Source organism: Cervus canadensis, chromosome 16, assembly GCF_019320065.1.
Source record: "Cervus canadensis isolate Bull #8, Minnesota chromosome 16, ASM1932006v1, whole genome shotgun sequence".
In the NCBI taxonomy this organism is placed as follows: domain Eukaryota; kingdom Metazoa; phylum Chordata; class Mammalia; order Artiodactyla; family Cervidae; genus Cervus; species Cervus canadensis.
The window spans coordinates 23,514,112-23,531,311 of record NC_057401.1 but is presented as its reverse complement, the minus strand read 5'-3'; the positions used below and the strand labels follow the sequence as shown (position 1 = coordinate 23,531,311).

The 17,200-nt window shown below is 47.9% G+C and overlaps 1 protein-coding gene across 1 annotated transcript in view; it reads left to right on the top strand.

The window, feature by feature from the left end:
* The first annotated feature begins 591 nt into the window (after positions 1–591).
* The window catches only part of SNX18 (sorting nexin 18), a 29,777-nt gene continuing 13,168 nt past the window's right edge, over positions 592–17,200 (top strand). The window contains exon 1 of the mRNA XM_043488525.1: positions 592–2,441. Within this exon, the coding sequence (XP_043344460.1) occupies positions 803–2,441 (1,639 nt within the window). The 5' untranslated portion in view covers positions 592–802. The remainder of the gene's footprint in view (positions 2,442–17,200) is intronic.

Genomic DNA, 17,200 nt, shown 5'->3' with positions numbered 1-17,200 from the left:
AGCTCTCTCAGCAAATTTATTTTAGTGTAAACTCTCCAGTGCCTCCCTCTGCTACACCACCCTTAGCTCTTAATTGGTGAAACGCAGCGCCTTCCTTACTTTGCTCTTGTCACTCTCCTCTCTTTTTTGACCAAAAGCCTCCAGTGGGTAGAAGATGTCAGGGAGCTTCTCCGTCAGTTTACAGCGCACCTCCCGGCATCCCGTCTTTCTTAGCGCAATAGCTAACATTCATTGAAAATCCTTCAACAGACGCGTGGGTTATGTCATTGTACGAGTATTCACTGAGCGCTCAGAGTGGGAACGTTAATCAGCAATGAAAATATTAACTTACTTTCTAAGATACTTTTTTTTTTAACTTAAAAGCCTAAAAAAGAAAGATCTCAGTTCACTTCTGAATAGAAACCTTCACCCTCAAGCTCTCACCCCTGCGCCTCATTGAACGGCATTGGCCACAAGGGGGCAGTGGCGGCCACGGAGTCGAACCTGGGGGCGTGCGCGGCGGCTCGGCCATCGCTTGCTCTCGCCTAGCGCGCGGCTCTCGGCCGTGGATTAGCGCAGCTGGGGACGTGGGAGGCCGCGGGCCCCGCCCCCGACCGGCGGCGGCGGCGGCCCAGCGCGGCAGTCTGCGCTGCTAGCGGAGCGGCGCGGAGGGCGCGACCAGAGGGTGGGGGCCCAGGAGTGTGTGCTGCCTTCGGAGCTCCTCTCAGCGCGCCAGGGCGCGGGCACGACCGCGGGCCCCTCGGGCGGGCGCCAGGCTCAGGGCGCCGGGAGTCGGGGGGCAGCCCGCCGGGGTGCCGGGACCATGGCGCTGCGCGCCCGGGCGCTCTACGACTTCAGGTCGGAGAACCCGGGCGAGATCTCGCTGCGGGAGCACGAGGTGCTGAGCCTGTGCAGCGAACAGGACATCGAGGGCTGGCTCGAGGGGATCAACAGCCGCGGAGACCGCGGCCTCTTCCCGGCCTCTTACGTGCAGGTGATCCGCGCCCCCGAGCCCGGCCCGGCGAGCGACGGCGGCCCGGGCGCCCCGGGCGCCCCGGCCCGCTACGCCAACGTGCCACCCGGCGGCTTCGAGCCCCTGCCCGCCGTGCCGCCCACCTCCTTCAAGCCGCAGCCCGACGCCTTCCAGCCGCTGCTGCAACCGCAGCAGGCGCCGCCGGTGAGCACCTTCCAGCCGCAGGGCTTCTCGTACGGCGGGAGCGCCCTGCAGCCGTCGCCGCAACAGCTCTACGGCGGCGGCGGCGGCGGCGGCTACCAGGCCAGCCAGGGCAGCGACGATGACTGGGACGATGAGTGGGACGACAGCTCCACCGTGGCTGACGAGCCGGGCGCACTGGGGAGCGGCGCTTACCCGGACCTCGACGGCTCGTCGTCTGGGGGCGTCGGCGCTGCTGGCCGCTACAGCCTGTCCACGCGCTCCGACTTGTCGCTGGGCTCCCGCGGCGGCTCTGCGCCCCCGCAGCACCACCCGTCGGGGGCCAAGAGCTCGGCCACCGTGAGCCGCAACCTCAACCGCTTCTCCACCTTCGTCAAGTCGGGCGGGGAGGCCTTCGTGCTGGGTGAGGCGTCGGGCTTCGTGAAGGATGGGGACAAGCTGTGCGTGGTGCTGGGACCCTATGGCCCCGAGTGGCAGGAGAACCCCTACCCCTTCCAGTGCACCATCGACGACCCCACCAAGCAGACCAAGTTCAAGGGCATGAAGAGCTACATCTCGTACAAGCTGGTGCCCACGCACACGCAGGTGCCGGTGCACCGGCGCTACAAGCACTTCGACTGGCTGTACGCGCGCCTGGCCGAGAAGTTCCCGGTCATCTCGGTGCCGCACCTGCCCGAGAAGCAGGCCACCGGCCGCTTTGAGGAGGACTTCATCTCCAAGCGCAGAAAAGGCCTGATTTGGTGGATGAACCACATGGCCAGCCACCCGGTGCTGGCTCAGTGCGACGTCTTCCAGCACTTCCTGACCTGCCCCAGCAGCACCGACGAGAAGGCCTGGAAGCAGGGCAAGAGGAAGGCCGAGAAGGATGAGATGGTGGGTGCCAACTTCTTCCTGACCCTAAGCACGCCCCCCGCCGCCGCCCTCGACCTGCAGGAGGTGGAGAGCAAGATCGAAGGCTTCAAGTGCTTCACCAAGAAGATGGACGACAGCGCGCTGCAGCTCAACCACACAGCCAACGAGTTCGCGCGCAAGCAGGTGACCGGCTTCAAGAAGGAGTACCAGAGGGTGGGGCAGTCCTTCCGCGGCCTCAGCCAGGCCTTTGAGCTGGACCAGCAGGCCTTCTCGGCCGGCCTGAACCAGGCCATCGCCTTCACCGGAGATGCCTACGACGCCATCGGCGAGCTGTTCGCCGAGCAGCCCAGGCAAGACCTGGACCCGGTCATGGACCTGTTGGCGTTGTATCAGGGCCACCTGGCCAACTTCCCCGACATCATCCACGTCCAGAAAGGTAAAGCCTGGCCTTAAGAGAGGACGGTGTGGGATGTGTTGTTCAGGCTGAGAGGGTCACTTTGACAGAAGTCCCATTGTCTGTTTCAGATTAATATCCCACAGGTCGGGATCCCAGCAGGGATGTGGGCAGCCAGGCGGTGCCCCAAGGGTAGGGCGGATGGTGGGCTGGTGGCTTCCTCCTTAAAGTATTTCCAGACAGGCTTTTCCAGACAGGCTGCGGGTACACTCTTCAGAGGAGGTTGGGAGGGCACTTTTGACGACAGTGCTGTCATTTTGGAGTGTGAATAGTTGGGTATTGAGCTTCTGGGATCGGTCATCTTGTGTCTAGGGTAGAATTAGAAGGGGACCCAAGCCATGTTAGGCATCCATTTGAACACTGGCAGTGTCATTTAGCTGTGGGTTTCGGGAAGTGTGGAAATCAGGGGCAAGAGTGGATATCTGCAGATAAAGGTAAGTCCTGCTTTTGCCCCTCTTCTCGTCTCAGCCCCTGCATTGGTAGAGAAAGTAGGGTCAGTTCTCTGTAGGTACCACTTAAATGGGGAGGCGTAGGAATTTCCTGCACAGGCTTCTTGCTTGCAAGCTTTGTAAAATAAGGTAAAAGACTCAGCCAAATTTCAGGAAGTTTTAAGAAAATTACTCTCTTTAAGCTTGGTCATTTTGAATTTGGTGTCTACTAACCGACTGAAATTAAGAATATTATTTAGGAAAATGGTGTAGGGAAGCCATGTAGAATGTATAGGGTCTGAGTATTGTGTTTGAGAGCAGTGTTTCTGGTATCTCAGCGAGTTAGCTGCCCAACTGTCAGAGCATGTTTTATTTAGTCGTCGTTAGTGTCCCTAAAGACTGAAGTTTGCAGATTGTTTTCTTAGAAAATAAATTAGAGCAGAATTAGAGCAGTAATTCCTGCCTTAAGGTTACTCGCTGGCTTGCATTCTGATAGCATGCCTGGAGAGAGGGGGAATGGGGAGGGGTTGGAATGGGGAGGCAGCCTTGCTGAGAAGGTCTTCAGTTCGCTGTGGGGGAGGGGAAGAAGACGTCACCTAACCACCTTCCTGAGGGGGTGGAAACCTCCTTGGGCCAATGAGTCTGGCCCTGGGTAATGAGTCGCTTGCTGCCCTTTGAGGTGGGACAGCCGGTTTACAAACAGCCCAGATCTTTAACCTGTTCTTCCTGGTATTAAACTAAAGTTTGCCTCTCTTGATTGTCTTTCTGTTCCCTGGAAACACACAAAGTAAGTTTCTTCCTCGTCATGTCAGCCCATCAGACCTTTTGGGACAGCAGCTTCCTTCCCCTCTGCTGCACTCCTGCCTCTTCCGAGTAGGTGACAGGCTTCTAACTCCCCAGAGAGGGGTCCGGCAAATATGCTGATGCTGGGGTAGTCCCTGCTAAAATGCACTGCCCCAAACATCTACAATACTTTCAGTGTAACTATCTGCAATAGTTTCAGTGGAGAACAGTAACTTTTTTGACAATTTACATCTTGTAAGTGAATATAAGGTTGAATTAGCTGTTTGGGCAGACATATCACTATTGACCTGCATTGAACCTGCGTCTTTGTTCCCTGTGACCCCCCTTTTTTGCATAAATTGCTATGAATTCTTGATATTTTAGTCGGTGCTGGTGCAACTGACTCTTTGAGCCTTTAATGCAGGATCTGACATTTAAATCCACTGTTACATCATTCTGGATCCAGCGCTGGGTGCCTTTTTAAATGTTTCTGTGAGTTTATGCCTATTGTTGGTAAACAGTTGAAAGGGTGGAGCCAGGTACAGATCGTGCAGTCACACAGGTGGCTGGCTACTACAGGGCAGCGTCAGTTCATTCAGTGGTTTTACTGTCTTCAGACCACACACTCAGCCTTCTTGAGTGACTCTGCTGTCGAAGTGATTAGAAAATACTTGATGTTTGCTATAAAGTCTATTTTGAGTTTATATATAGTCTGTCAAGCCATATACATAGTTTATTATTTTTTTTTAACACTAGAACTAAAATTGTCTCTTGTTGGGATTTGAGAAACTTCCTTCGTTAAAAGCAGTACCATTTTTACCTTGTTTAAAACAGTTCAAGGGCCCTAAACATAATCTTCAGGAACTTCAGAAAGAACATCAGTTGATATTCAACATATCAACTTTTTGTTTGTTTCTGCTGTAGCCTTGGTGTGTGATGTACAGGGAGCCTGTGTCCCTGGAAACATATCTTTAGAATGTACAGCCATTTAAAGCTATAGCGTGCAGTGCATAAAGCTAAAAGCATTTGTTTACAGCCAGCATTTATCAGGGATGCTAGTGTTGGCCGTTTTAGGAATACAGATGAGCTTTAAGCCCGGCTGAAGCTTTTTGAACATGTTCTGGATGTTCACATGATTGTACAGAGCAGAAGAAACAGCCCCCTCCCGCTCCTACTACACAGTTGCTGTTGGAATGAATCTTTCTTCATCTGAGCACTTGGGAATTTTGTTTACAAGTTGTTTTTTCCTTCAGGATCTCAAAACATAATCATATTGTAGGCCTTACTGTGACTTTTGAGAGGAGCGTAAAAAAAAAAAAAAGTGAAAATCTTTAAGCAGTTTATGCGATCTTTTGTTGTAAGTATTTGGTCCAAAGTTTATATTAAGTCTTTGTTGTTTTCAGTAAGAGAAAAGTGGTTTTATCCCTTTTACATTTTACATGTTCTAATCATATATTACCCTGGAGAAAATCATGGCAACCCACTCCAGTATTCCTGCCTGGAGACTCCCACGGACAGAAGAGACTGACAGGCTACAGTCCATAGGATTGCACAGTCGGACACGACTGAAGCGACTTAGCACGCACGCAATCATATATTAAGGAGACCCACATTCAGTTGAGTCAGAAAATTATAAGAAAGTACTTTTTAATGACTAAAGCAGTTAAAAAGGGGAGTTAATTAGTTCTTTTTCTCCCTTAATTCTTGGGGGAGAGGACGGGACCATTAGGCTCCTCTGGAGCCTTTTTCTTAGCCAGGAGACTGCTGCCATCAGCCAGCTTTCCCAGAGTTTTGGACCTGAGTTCTTCCATGCTGAGTCTGTAAGCCACACGTAACTCTTCAAGTTAGTTACAGTTCAGTAAAATTTAAAAAATTCGGTTCCTTAGTCATACTAGTTATACTTCAAGTGCTTTATAGCCAGCGGCTACCGTACTGGACAACAGAGGTGAGGTCTGTTTCCATCCTTGCCCTAGGTTCTCATTGGACCGTATTGAGCTGAACTGTTGGCCAGAGTTTAACTGTCAATCCTGTCATGGGTTTCTCTGGCAAATCGATGATCTCTTCACATACTTCCAGATGGTTTTCTTTTCTCTCGATCATCACCTGGCATCCCCTCTCTGTATGAACTTAAGGGATAAAAAGTAGGTGGGGAAACAGGTCCTGCTAGATCCTTCTCTACAGAACATCCTGGGTACCCAACCATCGAGTAATACTTGTGCAGCGGGAGGAAGTCCACCGGCTTTGCATCCTGCCTTCATGCCCCGTTCAGAAAACCCAACTGGGTTCCAGATGGACATTTGAGGCTCATAAGGAACTGTTTCCAGAAAGAGGGTGGAGAACATAAATGCCCTGCAGTGTGGTCAGCTGGGGTTTACTGACCGTACTTAGTACTAAAACCACCACTTACACTTAATAATGGTTTTAGTATAAGTGCTTTCTGCAAAAATGAAGAGAGCCTTCTGTTTCCTTCAGCAAAAAGGGAATGTTAGAATTCTGATTTTTTTTTTTAATCTACTGATGAAGTCTCAGATAAACAGACCTATTTTGGTTCATGGAGTTCAGTGTAGGAAGAAGGCAGTTTTCTGTAGTCTGAGGGACAGAAGATGGAATTCAGAACCTGTCTGAATTTAATTCATATTTTGCTTTGTTGTCACAGGAGCCCCTTAAATTCTTTGTTCATGGATGGTTCATTGATTGCTGACTAACCAGCCTACACAGGTCTATCAGTGAGCTTTGTAGCCCCGTGGTCTTGATTTTCTTTTCTTGAAATGGCAGCCGCTTATCCCCTTCCTCTTCATCGTCCCTGCCTGCTGTATGATTTTATAATGCCAGTTTTAGTGAGTTTGGTATGGTGTGTAGAATATATTTCACTATCAGTTTCTTAGCGTATTCAATTCTGTTTCCAAAGATACGATTAATCTCTGGTATTTAATGAAGCTTAATCTGGAAGGCAGCGAGTGATGGTGGTTTAAAAGCTTTGGGCTTATCTCTTGGGGAATACTGTGAAAGGGAAAGACAGTAATGTTAGATGATGAGAAATGTTGGTTTCATCTTTGTTGATGAATTGGACTAGATAGCCAGAGGCAGTGACTTAAAGGGAAATTGTATTCCAGAGAAAAGGTATAAAGTCATGTAAAAGTGATTGGTTGGTAAAGTATAGTCTGAGTATGTGAAGTGGAGATGCAGAACCAGACAAACAGGCAGTCCTGTTTTCTGTGCTCGTAAATTAAACATGCAGGGTCTACTTCACTGCCCTCTGTAAAGGTTCCAGAGGGAGCTTTCTTTTGAACAGAAAACAACCCCAGGACCTCAGGAATGGTACATCGGTAGTGAGCCTGGCAGTCTTGTGGGTAGAATTTCACCATTGTGCTTCCTGTCAGCACAGGGGCGGTTGGTCTCATGTCCCTCAGACATTAATTAAAGATAGCCAGAGTCCCGACAGGGCACTCGAGGTGAGGCTGGGCCACTGTGAGCCCTTCCCTCTCTGCTCCCCATTCTCCTGTGTCTAAACATAGCCCTGAGAAGATGGTGCCAGAAGTACAGAGAAGAGGTCTATTAAGCGGGCTGTTTACAAGCTCATCCTTACTTTGAAACCTCTGGACTAGCAACCGAGGTCATTCACCTTTTTTGCTTTAGTCTCATCTTTAACTGAACCATTCTTCTCTCCCATCCACTCCCAGCTATTTTTTAAGGAGACTTCAGTTCCAGCCTTGAGATTTGGCCCAATCTGTATTTTCTTAGTGGAGACAAGGTTGCCTTTGGGGTTTTTGTTCAGTTCAGTTCAGTTCAGTCGCTCAGTTGTGTCCGACTCTTTGCGACCCCGTGAATCGCAGCATGCCAGGCCTCCCTGTCCATCACCAACTCCTGGAGTTTACTCAAATTCATGCCCATCCAGTCGGTGATGCCATCCAGCCATCTCATCCTCTGTCGTCCTCTTCTCCTCCTGCCCCCAATCCCTCCCAGCATCAGAGTCTTTTCCAATGAGTCAGCTCTTCGAATGAGGTGGCCAAAGTATTGGAGTTTCAGCTTCAGCATCGGTCCTTCCAATGAACACCTAGGACTGATCTCCTTTAGGATGGACTGATTGGATCTCCTTGCAGTCCAAGGGACTCTCAAGAGTCTTCTCCAACACCACACTTCAAAAGCATCAATTTTTCAGCGCTCAGCTTTCCTCACAGTCCAACTGTCACATCCATACAGACCACTGGGAAAACCATAGCCTTGACCAGACAGACCTTTGTTGGCAAAGTAATGTCTCTGCTTTTTAATATGCTGTCTGGGTTGGTCATAACTTTCCTTCCAAGGAGTAAGCGTCTTTTAATTTCATGGCTTCAGTCACCATCCGCAGTGATTTTGGAGCCCCAAAAAATAAAGTCTGACATTTCTTCCACTGTCTTGTTATAGATGGCTGAATCCCTGGGTTAAAGCATCAGCGTGACTGGCCACCGAATGTCTTGGTCACAATCTAGGTGGGGACACTGCTCACATCACCTTGTCATTGGTCTTTTCCGACTTCGTTTTTGAGTTGTGAAGCCCTCCGCAGAATTGTATCAGGAAGTCTGGTCTGTTAGGTCAGTCACTGTAGAGCCCAGAGGTGGCAGGGACCCGAACTGCCACTCACGGTCTTCTGAGGAATCTTGGACTCAGCTGGACTGTCCTCTTGAAGTGTCATATGTACAGGCTCCTATCTGGTCATCTTTGAATTTTCAAAGACTGTGTGGAACCCAAACAACCCTTACCAACATGACACTTTTCTTAAACAGATTCCTTCTTTTCAAGCTAACTAAAAATCTGCTGTCTTCTCAAAGTGTTTTACAACTAAAGTTTCATATCAAATTAGATTTAATTTGCTATCTACTTATGATGATCACACACACACACACACACACACACACACACACATAGCACAGTAATGCTTTCTGTTTAGAGAGACTGTGCCCAGAAGACCTGAACTGTTTTTCGTCCCATGTTTACAGAGCACAGACTTGATTTGTATCTGCAGGAGGAATGGACAGGACTCTGATCCTCATGGAGGTTTTTGTTGTTGTTATTTTGTTTCTTGGCTGTGCCAGGCAGCAGGCAGGAGCTTAGTTCTCTGACCAGAGATCGAACCTGTACGCCCTGCAGTGGAGGTGCAGAGGAAGTCCCATCATGGAGTGTTTTGACTGGTGGCAGGGAAGCTGTGTGCCAGGGTGCTGAGAATCCCCGGGGCTTCACAGAGCAGATGGGGCTGGTCTGGGTCTGATGGGGGGCTGATTCGGCTCTGGGGCCCCACAGCAGAGTCTGGTCACCATGGGCCAGCCTGACATCTGGGTGACCAGATGTGAGGGGATCCTTGGGCAGCTGTTTTAACCTCTGTGAGCCCCATTTTCTTGCTGACAAGAGAGGGAACACTTCCTCATAAGGTCATCATGGGGACCAAATGTTACGGTTCTTAGTAATTGCTCACTAAGCAATTGATTTTGCAAAGTATAAAGGTACTTTTAAGATGGGAGATACTCTCCCTTAAAAGACAGTTCCAGCGATCTTATCATCCCTTCAGGCGGCCTTTTACCACCAGAATTGCAGACAAAGTATAAAACCCCATGGAATCATCAGTACAGTAGTTGAGTGCTGTATTTTAATGCAGCTGTTGTTTTGCACACCAGGAAAAATGGTGACAGGAATAATCATCAGTGTTATTGGAGTCAGCAGTTTGCTGTTGTTCACACTAAGGAGTTTATGTAAATTGTTTCTTGTCAGCCTCTCTCTTCCTCCAAATTACTTGTGTCCTTGTACACACAAGTGTTGGCGTTTCTGAGCTTCAGTTACATCACCTGAAACTATGCAGTTCATGATTTCCTAGATATCGTTTTGTTGGTTAACTCTTTGAATAGCATTGTTCCTGCATTGAAAATAAAATATTCCCCCCCCAAAAAAAACATGAAAATAAAATATTCCAAAGCATATAATGAACATTTTGACCTTGTTTCAGGCTAGTTTCAAGAGCATTCTATTTGTTTATGTGACTCTGTAATCTAGGAGCATGAAAATCCTTTATCAGTTGGCATGAAAGAAGTCACGCACATTTAATTCAGATCAGCAAACATGCATCCAGGGCTTCTCCCTGCCAGGTGCTGCGAATGTGAAAGTGATGACTCCCTGGCTTCCTGCCTGTGATGAGAGCTCCCAGGTGTTCCGACGCCAAGGCGTGCTGGGCCGCTGGAGCAGCTTCCCTCTGACCCAGATGAGGGTTTAATTAATAGGGCCACCAAAGAGAGAAGGTGTGATCGGCTGTTTTCCCTCCTACAAGCTGTACTTCACCTTGAGTTCTAAATACTGTCTCCTCTTCAGACGTAGAGCCAGTCTTGTATTGTTGATCTTGCATTTGTAGCTCAGTTAAACTTCAGTGTGGATGAATTTTAGTCCTCATGTCATTTCTTCTCCCTTTCCTTGGAACTTTGTGTCTCTCACTGTGGTGTGACTTTTTTCTTCTGATAAGTTTTATGTGTTATTTAGCAGGTAGGGAGACAGTGGTTAGGGAGGGGAGCTTAACATCATTCAGTTTATTCATGGGATCCTCTGAAAGGTAAACCTGATTTTATTCAACAAATATTTCAGTGCCCATCATAGATCAGTCACTAGTAAAGATGCTACGGTTGCACCAGGAGTCAAAGCAAAGATCACCACCCTTGTAGAGTTTACATTCTAGCAGGGTGGAGACAACAAGGAAAAACACACACTGAGTAATTATAATGTGTGTCCAAGTACGGTATGTGTTCAGTTCAGTCACTCAGTCGTGTCTGACTCTTTGTGACCCCATGGACTGCAGCATGCCAGGCTTCTCTCTCCTTCACCATCACCCAAAGCTTGCTCAAACTCATGTCTATTGAGTCGGTGATGCCATCCAACCATCTTGTCCTCTGTCATCCCCTTTTCCTCCTGCCTTCAATCTTTCTCAGCATCAAGGTCTTTTCCAGTGAGTCCCTCTTTGCATCAGGTGGCCAAAGTACTAGAGCTTCAGCTTCCACATCAGTCCTGCCAGTGAATATTCACGGTTGATTTCTTTTAGGATTCACTGGTTTGATCTCCTTGTAGTCCAAGGGACTCTTGGGGAACCTCACCGGCACCCACACCAGCCTCTCTGGGTCACCCCTCATGACCCAGGCTGGTCCCCACCTCCAGAGTGCAGTGGGAAAAACACCTCGGTCAGAAAGAATCTGACAACTGGGACCCAAGTGTGCCCACCACCTGCCCCAACGCCACAGTCTGGGCCTGTCCCCACCTCCAGAGCAGGTCACTGGGGGGCTTTGGGGCCGAGGGGGAGTGATTGCTCCTGAGGGCCAGACCGCCAAGCCACAGGTACTCTGGGTGCAGAAGACCTTCTCCCTGCTCATCGGGTGTCCCGGCCCAGGTAAGGCTGGGTCAGTTGGTCTCTGCGGCTGGAGGGGCACAGGGAGATGCTGGTCGACCTGATCAGGCGACCCCAGAGCTTGGATCTGGAGCGCAGTGACAGTCACCCGCCTCATGATATGTGTTAGGGGGAAAATAAAAGTGGAACAGAACAAGTGGACTTGGGGAGGCTGGAGGCGGAATGAGGTACATAATGAAAAGCATGATGATCAAGGCCTCATCGAGAAGATGAGATTTAAGGAGGTGAGGGGGTTAACCAAACAGGTATGGGGGAAGAGCTCTTCAGGCAGGAGATCCAGCTAGAGTAAAGGTGCTAGTGTGGGTGTGTGCTGGGCCTGCTGAGGAACTGCAGGGAGACCAGGTGATGGGTGCTAAGAGGGTCTGAGTAGGAGGTGAGGTCCCAGAAAGTTCCACTTACAGGGCTTCATGGGTCATTGTCAGGATTTGGAGTGAAAGCCCGAGTTTGACAGGAGCCATTACAGGTTTTGAGGGAAGGAGTGATGTACCAGTAGACCTTTTAACAGACTGACTCCAGTTGCTCTGTTGAGAAGAGAATGGGCAGGGAGGAGGCAGGGTGGAGGTCAAAGGTAGGAGCTGCTGCTGCTACTAAGTCGCTTCAGTCGTAGGAGCTAGGAGCCAGTAAATCTGATAATGTGGCTGAGAGATGATGAGACAGTGAGGTCCCACTCTAGATTTATTTTAAAGATAGAATCAGCAGGTTTTCTTAAAGGATCGGATGTGGCACCTGAGAGGAAGAGGAGACAGAGTGACTCTGGTTTGGGCTTCACCAACGCTAAGAATGGAGTTTCCATCAGTTGAGATGAGGAAGGCTGCGAGTGACACAGAGGTGGGGATGGGCTATTAGGACTTCAGTGTAATCCTTGAGGGTAGACAGGCTCCTACATTCCGTTCCACATCTCCCCCACCCAGCGCGTTCACAGTCAAGCCACAGGTCAAGTTCCTGTCCTTGGAGTATCCCAGCCCTTTTCTAAGTCGTCTTTGCTGATAGAAGGCTGACTGGTGTGCCAGAGACTGTATGTTGATTAGTGTGCAGGGATCGTCTTTTTATGTTCCTCAAGTATAAAGTTCCACTGTTTCATACATGCATAGTAAGTACTTAATGAATGCTTGTGGAATTAATGAAGTAGGCACGCCAAAGTACTTCTTGGTTAATTTTGAAATAGATTTCTCCTGTGATTTATAGAATGTTTTTGTTTTTCTATTTATATGATGATGGATAACAGGATTTAAAAGCGTACAGGAAATAAAGATAGGATCTGGATGTGTTTTATGGGTGAAGTCATGAACATGTGAGCAGTTTAAGTCTTAAGTATCTACGAAATGACTTTCCAAAATTCATTGGAGTGGGGAGGAGGAGAGGAAATTTGAAAATGCTTCATTTTATGTGCCAGAAAAATTATGTATCTCATGATTAAACTTTATATTGATTCTTGGTGTTTAAACTTGTGTATCGTATGTTTCTCTCCTTTTTGGTAAGCTTTCATGAGACTACTCTTTCCCTGGGGTCCCTTTTGCTTAATTTAAAACATGTGAATTAGAGCGTGTGTGTTCATGGTGTTGAGTGACTTGGATACACAAAGCGCTGGGTGTGGGTGTTGAGCAGGAGGTGCCTGCCCTCAGGGAAGATGCAGTTCCATGAGGGAGGGAGGATGTGTGTGCAGAAAACTGAAATCAGAGGTGGGTCTAATTTAGTGCCTATATAATAATAGTGCGTGAGAGTCCAGGGTTGTGTTAGAGGTTTGGGTGGTAGCATTGGTTTTCCCTTTGAAAGATAGTTGTATTTTGCCTTTTGGAGGAACATCCATGGACAGTGCGTGGTTGATCCTGGCAATGCTTTAGGATAGGTTTGATAAGCATTTAAGAGCTGATACACTCCATGCCCAGAGCTTAGGTCACTGAGGGAGGCTGACAGGTGAGTTAGCTGTCACTGTACAGTGTGACCCATTCAGTCATGGTAGCACGTGCCATGGTGTGAAGTAGGACAGAGGAGGCGTGGTTAACTATGCAGAGTTCAAGGGTGGCTTCTCCCTGTCTCAGTGGAAGAAGAGTTTTGAAAAGCAGTTGGGAGTTTGTCTGGTGGGCAGCTCAGGGAAGGACATTTTGGGCAGAGGGAACCATAAGTACAAAAATCAGGGACTAAACCCCGGCCGCCTCTCACATCAGCCTTGGCATGGTTGCAGCTGTATAGAGGGCCCCTTCTGGATGCACTGAATCTGAAAGGTGGGAACTTGTAGCCTAAACACTGGTGTTCTTAAGAAAGGTCCTCATGAGATTTTGATACTGGAGGTGATGGAGGGAGCCTCATGGAAGATCAACAGGGGTATTGATGTGCTCGGGCCTGCAGGCCTGGTGACAGGTGTGAAGGGTGGCTCGGGGTGGGGCAAGATGGGAAGTTCTTGCAATAATTAAGGCAAGACATGGTGAAATACTAAACTGAGAAAATGTCTGTGGGGGTGGGGAAGAGGAGACAGAAGGAGGTGTTGGCCAACAGGAGTGGGGCAAGGGACAGGGAGGAGAATAAAAATGCCCTGCATGCTGAGCCTGTGGAGCTGCCAGCAAAGATGCTGGAAGATGCAGTGGGGTCTGCAGCTGACTGGCAAACCCACCCAGGTGCCTGTTCATTTATAGCACTTGAGCTTAAGGATGCTTTTTATATTTATTTTTTAATGGTTAGATAAGGCTCAATTTTGCCTCAACTTGCAAAGCGTCAAATATTTACTGTCTGACCCTTAAAGAAAATGTTTGCTGACCCTTGACTTGGAGGTCAAGCAGGTTAGGGAGTTGGTGTATGGGTGGCTGTTGCTACCATTTTTGAATGCCTACTGTGTGAGCAGCAGTAACATCCAAGATGCAGTCACATCCATTGCATCTGACTCTATCCAGGGGTGGGTGTGACAGCAGAGAGGTCGTGAGCCTGGACCTCAACCATCTGGGGCTGAGTTCCCACCAGCAGCTTCATTCAGCCTCGGTTTCTTTGTGTGACACCTGGAATAACCATTTTTCTACGGCAAATGTCTCTAAGCGTTAATGATTAGCTGTTGTACTAGTTTGCCAGGACTGCTGTAAGAGATTACCACCAACAAGGTGGCTTAAGAAAAGTACAAGTTTATTCTCTCCTAGTTCCGGAGTCTAGAAATCTGACATGAAGACATCGGCAGCGCCACTCTCCAGAGGCTGGAGGGGAGGATCCTTCCAGCTTCTGGTGGTTGCCAGCAACCCTTGCTGTTCTTGGCGTGTAGACTCATGGCTCCAGTCTCTGCCTCCATCTTTACCTGGCCTTCTCCCTCTGTGCTCATCTCCTCTTCTTTTAAGGCTACTACCACATTGGATTGAGGGCCCATTCTTCCAGTATGACCTTGTGCTTGCATGCTCACTCAGTCGTGTCCGACTCTTTGCAACCCCATGGACTGTAGCCCGCCAAACTCCTGTATCCATGGGATTTCCCAGGCAAGATCACTGGGGTGGGTTGCCATTTCTTCCCCCAGGGATCTTTGATCAAACCTGCATTTCTTGCATTGGCAGGCAGATTCTTTATCACTGAGCTACCTGGGAAGCCCAATCCAGTATGACCTCACCCAAACTAATTATGTGGGCAAAGACTCTGTTTCCAAATAGGTCACAGTTACAGTTTCCAGGTGGATGTGAATTTTTGTGAGGAGATACTGTTCAACCCAGGATAGCTGTTTAACTCCCCAGCTGGGTGCCAGATGAGGCTTAAGGAAGTTGAGTGATTTCCAGAATCACACAGCTAATAAGGAGACCTAGGATTTGAGTTCACTTTTAGCCTTGACCTGAGATCAATACTCTTTATGCTACAATAAGTAGGATGCCTGCTAGAAAATTGTTTTATCCTATAGGCAGTCAGTAGCAACTAACGGTTTGAAACTGAAGAGTGACTTCTGAATTGAGATAAAAGTAGCAAATATAAATTGAGGGTTTTTGTGTGCCAGGCATGGTTCTTTGCACTGGATTATATCTATTTAAACCTCATGGAAGATTTTGAGGTAAATTCTCTCATTATCCCCACTTTGCAGGCAGGAAGGTAGTGAGCCACAGAACCTAACTGTGAGCTCTTGGCATGCGTCCCCCAAGTGCAACCTGTTTCCCAGGAAGCTACTCCTGTTGGCTGAGTACAGACCTGCAGAGGCTTGTTAGTAAACCAGGCTTGAGGCGGGCTTTGAAAGAGCAGGTGACCTGAAGACACCTGTCAGGGAGAGTGGTAGGACTGGTGAGGAGGGGCTCTCTTAAATCTAGAGTTATTGTTTCGTTGCTAAGTCATGTCCAACTCTTTTGTGACCCCATGGACTCCAGCCTGCCAGGCTCCCCTATCCAGGGATTTCCCAGGCAAGAATACTGGAGTGGGTTGCCGTTTCCTCCTCCAGGGGATCTTTCTGACTCAGTGATCCAACCCACGTCTTTTGTGTCTCCTGCATTGCAGACAGATGCTTTACCACTAGCCACCAGGGAAGCTTGAGTCTAGAGTTACCTTTGAAGTTTTAAATTTGAGTGACAGAAAGTAGTGATGCCAAGAATAGAAACAGGTAGGTTTAAGAAAAGAAGGATTAGAGGGAAAGAGAAGGAATGGGGCTGAAGGGATCCTTAGAAAATCCCATTTTCTGGACTTTTTATTATATTTCATTATATTGACATTTGTGATTTTCACAAAAGCCCACCTATTGCCTGCAGTAAGAAATCTTTATACATGCTAGTAAATGTCAGCATGGGTAATCTATAAGTTTTCATATTTTTTGAGTTATATTTTATGTCTGTTTTAAAATACTGTATTTCTAGATTGTTTTGACTTCAGTTGTTTATTTATGATTGGTTCAGGAAGTCTAGATGTGGCCAGAGTAAAGACTCATAGCCAGTGGAAACTTGGTCCCCGCCATTGGCAGAAAGCAGGGACACCCCAGGGCCAAGAGTATTCTTAAGTTTAAAACTGTTGGCTTAGGAATCATCCCCAAAGTGTAGTGATTGTAGTGATGTGAAGTGCTGGTCATAATGGCCACAGCGAACAGCACTGAGGGAAGCCATTAATGCTGGGCTGCTCACCACTTAGTACCCCCGGTAGCTTAAGGAGCAGCTGGTAACACTGGGGTTTACAATTACATTTCTAAAGTTAAAAACCAGATATTATTTGGAAAGAATATGTGAAAGAAAGAAAAAGGTCCTTTGAAAATATTGTTCTAACTGTAGTAGTAACTGCAGCCCTCTCAGAAGCAGTCCTGGGAATCACGGATCTGGCTTTGGATGTGTACCTCGTGTGTCTGTGTCTTTTCTAAAGGGCCAGTGCCACCTCGCTCTATTCCTGCCCCACAGAGAGGGGCCTGTCTGCTCAGCAGCTTCTGTTAGATTTATGTTAGTCTGTGTGTGTGTGTGCTCGGTCGTGTCTGACTCTTTTGCAACTCCATGGACTGTAGCCCACCAGGCTTCTCTGTCCATGGGATTCTCCAGGCAAGAATACTGGAGTGGGTTGCCATTTCCTTCTCCAAGGATCTTTCCCAATCCAGGGATTGCACCTGCATCTCCTGCATTGGCAGGCAAACTCTTTACTACTGTGCCACCTCTTAGCTTGGGCCTCCCTTTATCTTCCTAGAAAAAAAGAAACTAAGGTTTTACCTTTGGTTAAAGGTAGTTTCCAAAGTCCATTTTAGTCTTAGGTGTAGGTATGTTTTGTTGTATGTCAAAGGTCATTTAAATCCAAAGTGCTGACAGCTTGCAAATAGCCCTAATGTCGCTTTATTTGTACAGACTGATATCCATGCATGTATATCAGGAAACAAAAGGATTAGGAATTAGGAACTATCCACTGTGCACCTCAGGCATCAAGTGTATTCTCTGAATTTTAACCACACTATGGATTCTGTTTTACAACATCAGTTGTTTTATTCGAGTTTTATTGTATATTCATGATTATCAAGGATATTCCTTCTACCTTATTTTATTATGGTTCTGTGAGTAGAAAACCTTTAAGAAAGAAAATGATACATGTTTTTCTTATCCTCAAATTTTGGTCTTTGTCTCTGTTTGCCTGACCACAGGCACATCAACATTTTCACCATTGTATCCAGAATCTTCTGAAATAAAAGCACTATTTTTACAGTATTCTCTTGAATC